We start from the raw sequence: 11907 nt of genomic DNA, 5'->3' as shown, positions 1-11907 counted from the left end.
CCCCGCCGTCCATCTTACGCCTTCAAATAAATTTTAATATTTTTATAAAGAATTTTTATATGAAAAATCATATAAAATATAAGCCAACTTAGATTATAGTTTTACTAATAACTTTTAATTAACAATTTATTTTAATGAAATTACTAAAGAGCTTAAAATCATAAAAGAAATTAAACAAACATAAATATAAACTTTCGTCAGCGAAGCGGGCAGAAACTTAGCTGGTAATTAATGATTGAAATAAATAAATGAAACGGCTTATATTAATTGCTTAAACAAGTTCATATTGTTTATAAGTACACGTCTCTGTCACAAGCCAAACAGAATTTAAACTTGAAAACACTTTCAAACTCATTCTTTATTCAGATTTAAATTCTTCACAAAAAATAAATATACAACAAATAATTGGTACGTCTTTTGCACATCGTTATACATCACACCCTACTATTTTATTTATATTTTTTTTTTATTTTAACAATTTATTATTATTTATTTACTTGTTTACAGTTATTTCACACGTGTGTGTTTTATTTTATTATTTATATCATATTATTTATTATTAATTAGTAATTACTAATGACTTCAGAACACAATCGTTAATCTTGAAAATAAATTGGAGATTTTATTTACTCTATTGTCTAAAAACCATTGTCATATATACCCGGAAACTGGCTTTTTAAATGTCAAAATAATAAAAAAACCTTATCAATTAATCAATTAATTAATTAATTAATACAATTGATTTTTTTAAACATTCATACAAGAGCTACGTGTGGTAACTTTTGTTATTGAAACTTCACCGTTGGATTCGTTTATTTTTCCGATGATAGATACTATTATTACGCAGATAATATTTATTTTATACATATACTTTTATTATTTTCAGTGTATATTTAATTTGAATATTTTAATTTTAATTTATTACATCAAAGAAAATATATTATGATATATTTTTTTTATCATTATTGCAATTATATATTACGTCGATGTCTAACATGAATAACAACAATCGGTAGACTCGAAAGATCTGAATAATCATCATTATAATTATCATCTTCATTATCAGAATTACAATTTAATATATTTGAATATACACGTATGATTTTAATCAGAAGACATTAAAAACACCTTTATATTGCAGCAAGGTTTAAACTTCCTTGCATTATTTATAATTATCTTCGATTGTTGTGTTCAATTGTTATTTTATACTTGATACTCATTCAAATATCAATTAAAATTATTTATAATATTTACGCTAATAAATAATTCTATTCATGCAATTTACGTTGGATAAATTTATCTTAACTATACAACGCGGTTTTTGTTCTCACGTACGATTACATATTGAGATCACGAGCTGGAAACGTCACCGTCATGGCAACGAGTTTCAAAAATCTTTATATTTTTATTATTTAACAAGCATTATACCCTTTAAATAAATCGCTCATTTATTTAAACTCAGTTATAAGTAATGTTACTTCTCAAGTACTTCATTTTTCATTTTTACATAAAAGCTCACATCCATAATCATTTTAAAACTATTAATTATTTTTTAACAAATTATTTGTATTAAGACTATAAATAAATATTAATATTATGACTATACATTCTTATATATTAATTAACATTAATTAGCGTGCCGGTTGACTAGAGTTCACTCTCCAAGACCTCATTGAGGACATAAAAGTGTTTAAATAATAAATAATTGAAATGAAACTTATATTCTACTTAATCATAGCTTAATTATTAATATAACTATTTTATAAATACCTTAAATATGTATTTAATATATAATACTTTGATATTTTATGTATATTATAATTTATAATAATTAACAACAATGGATTTGGTAGCTAAAATAGCACCAAATTAATGCAATAATATAGCTATAATATAATTACATTATGTATAATTGTAATACACAATGCATCCTTATTTTGTCATCTTTGGTCTTAGCTGGGGTTCTTTCAAGAATTTTCATAACGTGACATGTGTCAAATAATAGTAAAAAATGAAACTTAATCTATTCTTATAATTAGTTAGTTTATAATCTACTTAATTAATTATATTTAATTTATGTATATATATCTTAAAATTAAGTGACTATTAAATAATCATTATGACTAGCAATTCAATCCTTCATCAATACGCAATACCAACAACACGTCCTTTAATTGATTAAATAACAATTTATATGTATAATTTTAATGATTTAAAGCAAAGATATGATTTAGTGATATCAACATCTGCTATCATCAACTATAAATAAATATAATACTTTTAATTGCACCAGTTACTATATTATCGCAAAAAATTAGAATAATTGCGGGCGAATTAAATTTATAATAAATTATCTTAAATTAAATTTAAATCAATTCCTTAAAATTACTAGCAATGAGCTTTTATGAATATGAATTGTAATTAAAATTACATACTTGAAAAGTAACAAATTATTTTTTTTAAATAAACATAAAAAGCTGTGTGTATTGTCTTTTTTTACCGACTAGTCATTCTCATAATTATTTTTTTTAATTACAATAGTTATAACTTTATTATTTATTTTAAGTGTGTGCATTTGGTACTTAGAGGCTTGATGGTACTTTATCAAGCGTTTAAACTGGCAAGGAAAAATTATAACATTTTTATTCTAATCTTCTACCTTATTCTCAACCATTTATCATCGTATTCATATTTATATATGTATATATTTATATATTTGTATATAATTTATTTTGTTATATTGTACCTATCATTACTTAAGATTAAATTTATTCTGAAGAATCAGAATCTGACTCAGCTGCTACTGGCTGAGGTGAAGGTTCTTCATGAGTCTCTGGAGTACTTTCTGGAATTTTCTTGGTTGCTGATACGTAAGCACCGGGTCCTTCCCCTTGTGTGTGCTCAATTCCAACTCTAATAATTAGATAAAATAATTAAATAACTGTAAGTTAATTTTTATTGAATTAAATTCACATTTTAATAAAAAATAAAATAAAAAAACATATTTTAGCTTAATAAATATTAAAAATCACGTTATTTAATGAAAAATATATTCTCAATATTTTATGATTAATCGCTCTACAATTTTATTTCAATTATTTAAAATGTGAGAGTTCCGTTAAAGAGGATTAAATAAAAAATATAAAAGAGTACCTGTATTCATGTCGCGAGAGATTTCTCACGTATTTTTCTGGTGGATTATCACTGTCACTATTCTGCAAGCTGACACTTCTTGCTGTTGTGTGTGAGACTTGAGTAGCTGGCATTGTAAATTCAACATACGCATACTCGGTCAACTTTTCAGGTATCTGATCATAAGATGTCAAGCACATGCGACAAACAAGTCCATGAGTCGTGTATGCACCTGAAAGAAGTCAATAATCAATAATCGATTCCCAATTATCAACTATTGTAAACTATAAATAATAATTATCTCGATGTAGTAATTTTACCTTGTCCTTCTTTAGGTAAGCGAGGCATTCTCCAAACAATAGCACGATGCTGATGCTCATATTTAGCTTGTCCAGATGTTACTTCCATCAATTGCGGCTCCAGAGTATCAACAGCACCTAAAAATCTCTCAATGCCTTTTATTTTGCCCGTTCTTCTGTGAGCAGACTTTACTGAGCCATATCGAAAATGTTTCTCCACTCGGAACAAATAAATCCAGCACTCGGGAATCGGGAATCGGACCATCACGTCTTCGCAAGGTATTTGTCCAAGTTTTCGCGATGCGAATCCAGGAACCAGAATATCAGCACGCAATTCAACCTGATGATTGAATTAAAATTAATAATTACAATGTAGAGTTTTTACATTTTTTTAATTATCAACTTTTGAATGAGAAAATCTTTTAAAAAAAATTTTTTTTTTTTAATTATAGTCAAAATATTGAAAAATAAAAAACATTATTATTGAAAAAAGGAAAAGTTTTCAGAATATATTAAAAAGTTCATAGGAAGGTGCAAAAAAAAAAACAAAGTTAAATAACAAAAAATTAAATAAAATATAATCTTTCACTTCTCCCCATAGAATAAAACAATAAAGTAAAAGTTTCCAACAAGAGAAGTCGATTCTTAAAAATAAATAAAATTATTATTAAAAAGCAGAGTAAGTATTGATTAAAAATTTTTAAAATATAAAAGCATTACCTTATTTCCTGTAACACACATTACAGCTTTTAGCTGAAGCGGCAGCTCTCGATTCTTCGGTGGCCTTACCCGGAATCTCATTAGTTCAATATAGCATGCATCAGGTGGTTTGAACCTTTTAAAATAGTTAGAAAAAAACAAAATCATCTATGAAACTACGTGTTAATAACAATTATTAGCATATTGAGCAATAACAATATAAAATTAGTAATATTAATAATTAAAAAGAATAGTTAATCAAAATAAAAATTGAAATAAATGTTAACGATTAAAACTTACTTAATAATTCTAGACTTCTCATACTCGTCTAGCTGAACACAGGAATGGTACTCAACGCTCTCCAGCCTGATCCATTCTTCAGTCACCACTGGGATGATGTCGTGTCTGCCGACAACTTCTTTGCCTTGGCGCCACATATCATTGATGCCCAGTTCGACATCCGGCATCCCGGTGAGAAAACCCAGGAAAAACAACCTAACCCTTGCTATTTGTTTGTCTACATGCCCGGAGGCGCTCTGCTCGACATAAAGTTCGTCTACGACATTAATCTGGACTTCCTCCATCTTGTAGGTCAGCGCACGCTCTCGCTGTGCTGGTATCCTGAAGAGAGCTTCTTCAATTGCACAGGAAAATGTTTTAAGATCTTCATAATTAAGCGAGCCCAATTTAAAAAGCTGCGAAATTTGGGGCGCATGTTCCACGGGAAGACCTAGTTTCTTCAAGTCACTACCGAATTCTTTAACACCTTGATAGTCACCCTGAATTGCATAAGCCGCGAACTGGCTCAATTTGTTGGTAAGTCGCTCAGCTTTTGTAACTTGTCCTGGCCTAACCCCCGGGCGCTCTTTATAAAATATATACTGAAGCTTAACTGTAAATATTTTTCCGTATTGATCGAATTGCTGGGCTGCTATGTCAGACACTGAATAACATGTTAGGAGCGGCAGTTCTTGAAATGGATCTTTATCGTCGTTTTTATTAAATAACTGAAGAACCGGAGCATCGCCTTGGTAAACTAACCTTACAAATATTTTTTTCCAGAATCTTTGTCCTGTTATCTTCTTTTTATTCGGTTGACGTAAGTGCATTTCCCAACCATCTCCTGTGTACGTGACTCGAGGAAACTCTTCAAGTGGTTGGCTGACATCTTCATCGAACAATGGCGTCGGTGGAGTTTCCTAAAATAACAGAAATGGAAATTAGTTATTTATACAGTTACTATATATGACGGTAAGAGAATTTTAATTTTAGAAAAGAAGAAATAGGTTCAACTTTGTCAGTTTTTGTTATTTAGGTAATTTATGTTGATTTATTTATTTAGGTAAAAAATATTGATCTAGCGTTATTAGTCTTGCTAAATATTATATTTATTTTAACATATATATAACAGCAGTTTTCTTCTTATATTTTTAGGTTATATAAATACGAAAACTCGATAAAATTTTTTCGATGCATATTTTGAAATTTTTATTCGATAGAATTTAAATTTCTTATTTAATATTGAAAAGTTCTTGGATATAAACTACTTTTTGTATCAATTTTTAACAAAGAATAAAGATGTATAATTTATTCTGAATACTGACTGAATAATTGCATTTAAATTGCAAATAACTTACTTGAGAATCCGTTCTAGTCATCTCAGGAACCTGGGGCATCTCCGAAGGAATAACAGCCTCCTGTGCAAACCCAGCTGACTTGTCAAACGGATTGAACCTTGGCGATGAGTCATTGTAAGCTGAATTTATCGGACTCTTTGGTGGTGGAGCCAAAACAGGCACAGGACCGCCCTCGTTGAAGGCTTCAGTGCCTTCTTTTGGCTTGATAAAGACACTGAAATCAGGAGCTTCATCAGAATCCGCGGAGTCGTTCCGTTTCATCCTCCCAGGTTCCTGAGGAGGAGCCGTCATGCTGAGAAAAGAATCAAATCCTTCACTTTCACCAAATCCAATATTAGCTCCGTCAGAACCAGCTGCTGAAGAGTCACCCCAGACATCGCTGGACGTATCCATGGCAGTTTGTCCAGACCCAAAAGCGTCCATGAACGGGTCTCCAGCTTCTGGTTCAGCAGCTTTGTCGAATTTACTGGCAAATGCATCAAATGCGTCAGAAGTGTTCCGAATGGACTCAGTTGCCGCTGCAAAGTTATCCAGTTCTTCTGGCTTGTAAGCACTATTGGGAAACTCGGATGCTGGTGTTGGACTAGAAGATATCAGTTCACCCACACTCTCAGGCTGTTGACCATAATCCTCGAGCAAACCTGACGCGAAGATATTTGTCGCAGCACTTGTTGGCACTTGTTGAGTAGTTTCTTTGCTTGGTGCTGTTGTGAAAAGCGGTTCTGCACTGAATAAACCAGACTGAACTGAAGAAAAAGGTGCGGAGGTCATTTCTGATACTGTAGATTGATCTACGGAGAAGAAATTCGACTCAGGTTGATTAATTGCCGATGCATCAGGAGCATCTACTGCTTCTGGTGAAGTTATGTCTGCAAATGGCGTAGAAACGTCAACTGATGGTCTTTTTTCTTGTAGAGTTTCTTCAGGAACAGCTTCAGACCCATAAGAAGACATCACGTTGACAACGGGTTCATTAACCATGCCAAACGGATTATCCATTGTGGCACCAAAAGAAGAAACATCAGTAGCAGGTTGACTGACACTGGTGTCCATACTAGGTGCCGAGAACATGGAGTCAGCGGTCATTTCAGTTTGGGGAGCATCAAATATATCAAGGATGTTTTCCGTTTGACCAGTGGCTGCTGATTGATTATCATCGGACATCAAATCTGGAATATTGTTATCAACATCCAGTAAATCTGCATAGCTGTGTTCGGGCGTTGGCGATGGCGAGTGCATCAGCGTGGGACTGGGTGTTCGAGTAGCTTGGAGGCGGTCCAACAAATGATTTGAAGTCGCGTCCATTGCGCCAGTAACCGAGAGTATTAAATCTTTAGTGTTTCTAGGTGGTGCGGGGGGTGGAACGGGTCTGGGTGGCGGTGGTGGGCGTTTTGGCGTAGGCTTTTCATTGCTCGATTCAACTTTGACCTTTTCGTTTTGCGAAATAAAATCTACCTCCTCTTCCGGTTGAACGTGGTCTGTGAATAAGTTTATTTGAGTGTCTGTACCCAGAAAATTCGCTTCTTGAACCTCAGCAGCGGTTGTCGCTGGTACAAACTCTTGGGGCTGAGCCTCTGTAGGTGCTTCAAAGAATGCAAACGGGTTTGTAGAGTCAGCTGGTGGAGGTTGGTAGTTTTCTTCAGCGGTAAAGTTGAAAAACGGATTGTCATTGCTCACCGGTGCCTCAGGCTCGGCGCCAAAGTCTTGGAGGAATGGATTCGACTGCTGCGATACCGGTTCTGATGGATAATCATCCATCAAAAATGGATTACCACCTTTGGAATCCATTTTTGTTTTTTTTTTCTAATCAAAATTTAAAACACCAGGTATTTATTTATCAACTAATTCAGATTCTAAAAGTTTAAGTTCTGTTTTTCCAGGTCCAATACTAGCGAAACTGGTGTCAAATGGATCAACAGTGTCGTCGTCAAAATCTTGGCTCAGCACAGGAGTAAGAACTTTATCCCCGGAGTCTTGAATGTCAGAGGACAAGAAATCTTGGGCCGCTTCTCCAGCCCTTGGATCAAAATCTTGGTCCTCTTCAATGACAGGTGGTTTTGGCGGCCGCGAAAGTTTATCCGCACTGATCGGATTTATTCTAATAGGCTGAACCTGATTTGGAATTTTGCTGAGCTCACTTTCGAGTAACTTCAACTCGGCTTTCCCCGGCAAAATGTTACTTGCTATCGAGGTGTCAAAAGGATCAACATAGGATATCTCTTCTTCCTCTTCTTCAGAAACCCTGGTCTCGATAGTCGGAGTAAGAGCTTTTATATTAACGTCAACTTCTGCGTCCAACAAACTTTCCTGCCGTTTAGGCGGGTCAGCTTTTTTCCTGTGAACTGCTTCGTTTATTTCATACACACTTTTAGTTTCGGAGTCGTCTTCCAACAGTGACTCGGTAGCTTCTCCAAATTTAAGACTCTTAGGTCTCACAGAAGTTCCACCAAAGTCGCTCTGTCTTCTGGTATTCTTGACTGGTTCCCGAGGATTAAAGTCGTGTTCGCTGGTGCTGTGAGTTAACTTAGTTTCTTTCAATAATTCTGACTCTATTAACTTGAGTTCTGTTTTTCCAGGGGTTACTTTCGCGACAAAGCTCGTGTCAAACGGATCTGCATTGACCTCGTCTTCGGGCAAATTGTCCTCGGCTGCCTCGTCAATAGACTTCTGAGAATAGTAAGGCGTCAGAGGCTTAGAATGTATTGATTTTTCTTCGTCGCTTGTGATCAACAAGTCCGGGCGTTGAGAGGGAGTAGGTAGCTCGAAAGAAACGCTTTTAACCGGAGCTAAGCCTAGTACTTCTGGCCTTGAAGGCTTTCGCAGCTGGTTCGCAGCAATAGCAGCCGCTTCTTCAGCTTCAAACTCAACTTTAACGTTAACCTTAGAATTAACCGGAGGTGGACGAGGAGGAGCTGCTTTTTTGACAACTACCTCTTCTTTTCGAGGATCAAAATCGTCGTCTTCAAGACTATCAGCCTTTTTGTCTCCCAGAAGCTCTTTTTCCAGGAACTTCAACTCACCTTGTCCAGGAACTGGCTCTTGGATTCCTGAAGTATCGAAAGGATCTACGTAAGTCAATTCTCCAGCCGGGGTGATTGGTCGATCAGAAAGCTGGGTCAAATCCGTGGAAGAACCACCTAGCAGATCAGTTTTCTCTGTTTTTTGGCTCAGCAATCCAGTTTCGTAGTCACGTTTCAGACCTGCAGGGTCTGTCAAGGAGATAGTGACCTCTGAATCAGGTAACTCGTCAAGTTCCTTCTCAATAAACCTGAGCTCTGTTTTTCCAGGTACCAAATTATCAGCAAAAGTTGTATCAAAAGGATCTTCCTCGTTTACGAATGTAGCGACTTCGAAGCTCGCTTCAATAATCTCAACTTCTGCAAGGACTCCCTCTGGTTCTTTCTCCGCGAAAGGATCGTCGTCTTCTACCAAGCCAGCTGGAGCTTCAACTGGTCCGTCAAGATCAAAATCATCATCTAAATCAGGTATTTCTTCGAGAATAGTCTTCTCTCTCAAGATCTCGAACTCCGAGATATCAATGGGACCTTCTGAGAGTTTGTTGTTCTCGTCGGAGAGGTTAACGTCAGGTGTGACTGGTCTTGGTAAAATAGAAGATAAGTTTGTTAAATCGATAGGTATATCTGGAAGATCTGAATCGTCGTCTAGTAAAGTTTTTTCAACTTGTACAGGTTCGCTTGCAGTAGTAGCTTCTCCGGACTCGGAAGCGACCGTTTCGAGCTCTGCGTCGTCAAGTAGTAAATTTTGTACTCTGACTTTGCGAGGTCGAGAGATCTTACAAGCACTGGCTTGTTCGACGCGACCGGAAAGTACTTCGACGGCGTTGCCAAGACTGACTACTTTTTTACCGTGCTTGTCGACAGTCTTGAGAACTTTATCGGCGTTGGTGGTATCAAATGGATCGTCACCGGCTTCTTCTTCGGTCGGGCTGTCGGGGATGTAAGCTAGTTGGATCTCGGTGTTTTGAAGAACATCGATGTAGGTCGTATCGAAAATATCTTCCTCTGCTGAAATCTCATCTTCCTCGTCGTCGTCAGGTATCTCAACGAAACCCTCCTCGGTGACGGTTATCTCCTTCTTTTTTGGCTCTTCTTTTTCGGTCTGTTCGATGGGATTCCCGTCCTTGTCGAACCCAATGAAACGCTTGGCGCGTTCCCTCTCAACCTCCGGGTCAACTTCGGGCTTCTTTTCCTCAACTACCGGCGCTTTGCGTTGGAAAAAAGAGGTCTCTTTTATGCGGTCGAGGTCACCCTGGGTTTTCTTGAGAATAGAGTCAACGCCAGCAGTTAGCGCTTGGAATTTTTGCCACTCGTCAGAGCCGGCTGCTGATGAGCCAGAGGCAGCAGCTTTTTCAAGGGCTTCCGCCCGTTCTCGCCTGTAACGCTCGAGCTCCTCGGGGTCGAACTCTTCCTCCTCACCTTTCTTTCCTTTCTTCGATTTCTTCTTCTTCTTTAAGCCCTTGTGCATCAGCTTGTGCATTCTCTACAAGCTACCAGGGCATGGGGGAGGCCTCTGAAAAATAATTTATTTATCAATCAACATTGTTGTTGGTACTTTCTTTTCATCTTTATTATTCAATCGTTAAGAATTCCTGGTGAGCTAAAGTAGAACATGATCGATTGATTCTATATAGTATATAATATATATATATATTTTTTTTTTATATACTCGATACATTGGAAGTACATTATTTATAAGAAAGTTAAATATTGACGTTACACTTTTTTTAATAAATAATTATAAATAGCGTATAACAGTTCTTTGTAGTAAAATGTAAGTTTATTTTTTTTAGAGTAAAATTTTTGAAATAATTTTTTTGATACTGTTTGTAGAAGAAAAATGTGAAATTTTTTTTTTATTTTGAAAAAAAAATGTTTAAAAAGGCGTTTATAGAAAAATTTTATAAGAATTAAATTAGTAAGTATTGTAAATTTAAAATAAAAATGATAAAAATTGCCTAATCCTACGGAAGCAATTAGTAAAAAATTAAAAAGAAATTAATTATAGTCATTGACAGAGCAGACAATCAATAAACGCCTACGAAAAAAAAAAAAAAAAAAATATGTCAAAGTCCTTTGCATAAAAATACTCATAGAAACTATAAATATTAATCCAGAAAATTAAGATAACTAAAATACTAAACTGTCAATTACTATTTCAGCCGATGGTGGACAAGGTGCAACAGTTCGGTAGTAAGCTCGATATCCAATACTCAACAAATCTTCAACTTCCATTAATGGTATGCATTATTTATTTTTTACTCTAAAACTTTTTAATTAAATTGTATTATAATTAATGATAACTGCTCGTAGAACGACGTATATGACTAATGAATGGATAAAAATAAAGAAAAAATATGAAATATACCAATCCAGCGGAATGATAAAATTAAAAGTGACCCATTTCGTCATTCGGTAAATTTACGAACATGCTGTTTCGAGAATATCGATCCCGTATTCTGTTCGGAGTTGGAGCACGAAGATAAGCGAGGGTGTGTGCGCAGCCAATGGAATAGTAAGGGTGGTTATAGAGATTATAGGATGACTATTATCGCGTGTATCGCACTATTTTTTACTACATTATTCTATTTAAATAATGATAATGATAACCAGTTTTTCTATTTTAGGTTTTCAAAAAATTTTATTCATTAATAAAAAAAGATGATAACTAAAGTAAAAATAAACTGACAACTGCGACTATTTCAACGATTTCTTCATGTTTGCAGGTCACTGGCAACTTGGCAAGTGTCCCATAAAGAAACCTTCACGACAATCAAGGGCATTCATTTTTTTTTGTTAAAAAAATTTCTATAATTCACCAAATTTTATTAAAAAAAAGTTAAAAAAAATTCTTTTGAATTTGTACTTACAAATTAAGCCTCATGAGCCCCATTGATAAGTTGCACATTGTCTTAACATCATCGTCCACAAAACATTAGCGGCATTTAAAATTAGCAAGAAACTTAAAAAGCTGACACAGTAATAATATTCATAAATTAAATTAAATGTAATTATAATAGTAAGTAAAATGCACACTTATTTGTGATGTTTGTAATTTTTTTCACTGTTAGTTTTCAGTAATTTTAATTTTATTGAATTTCAGTGTTAATGCCAATGGATTGT

The 11907-nt window shown here is 34.6% G+C and overlaps 1 protein-coding gene across 1 annotated transcript; it reads right to left on the bottom strand.

Moving 5' to 3' along the window:
• Positions 1–263: 263 nt before the first annotated feature.
• LOC123263015 (protein stoned-B-like) lies at positions 264–11814 on the bottom strand. Its single transcript, XM_044725529.1, has 8 exons — positions 11655–11814; positions 7601–10297; positions 5768–7570; positions 4431–5329; positions 4152–4266; positions 3453–3771; positions 3154–3364; positions 264–2913 (listed from the first exon to the last, which is right to left on the bottom strand). The coding sequence occupies exons 2-8, from the start codon at positions 10262–10264 to the stop codon at positions 2769–2771; spliced, it is 6156 nt and encodes a 2051-aa protein (XP_044581464.1). The 5' UTR covers positions 10265–10297; positions 11655–11814; the 3' UTR covers positions 264–2768.
• Positions 11815–11907: the final 93 nt, after the last annotated feature.

The sequence above is a fragment of the Cotesia glomerata genome, linkage group LG4 (genome assembly GCF_020080835.1).
Source record: "Cotesia glomerata isolate CgM1 linkage group LG4, MPM_Cglom_v2.3, whole genome shotgun sequence".
In the NCBI taxonomy this organism is placed as follows: Eukaryota; Metazoa; Arthropoda; class Insecta; order Hymenoptera; family Braconidae; genus Cotesia; species Cotesia glomerata.
This window is presented reverse-complemented; position numbering and strand designations above follow the sequence as displayed.

Bases quoted from the DNA above. Each gene is read 5' to 3' on its own strand.
- LOC123263015 (XM_044725529.1), bottom strand. From the start codon at position 10,264: ATGCACAAGCTGATGCACAAGGGCTTAAAGAAGAAGAAGAAATCGAAG. The intron at 5,330-5,767 runs GTAAGTTATTTG...CTGTTATTTTAG, and splicing joins TGACTAGAACGGATTCTCAA to GAAACTCCACCGACGCCATT. The intron at 4,267-4,430 runs GTAAGTTTTAAT...CTATTTTAAAAG, and splicing joins GAGAAGTCTAGAATTATTAA to GTTCAAACCACCTGATGCAT.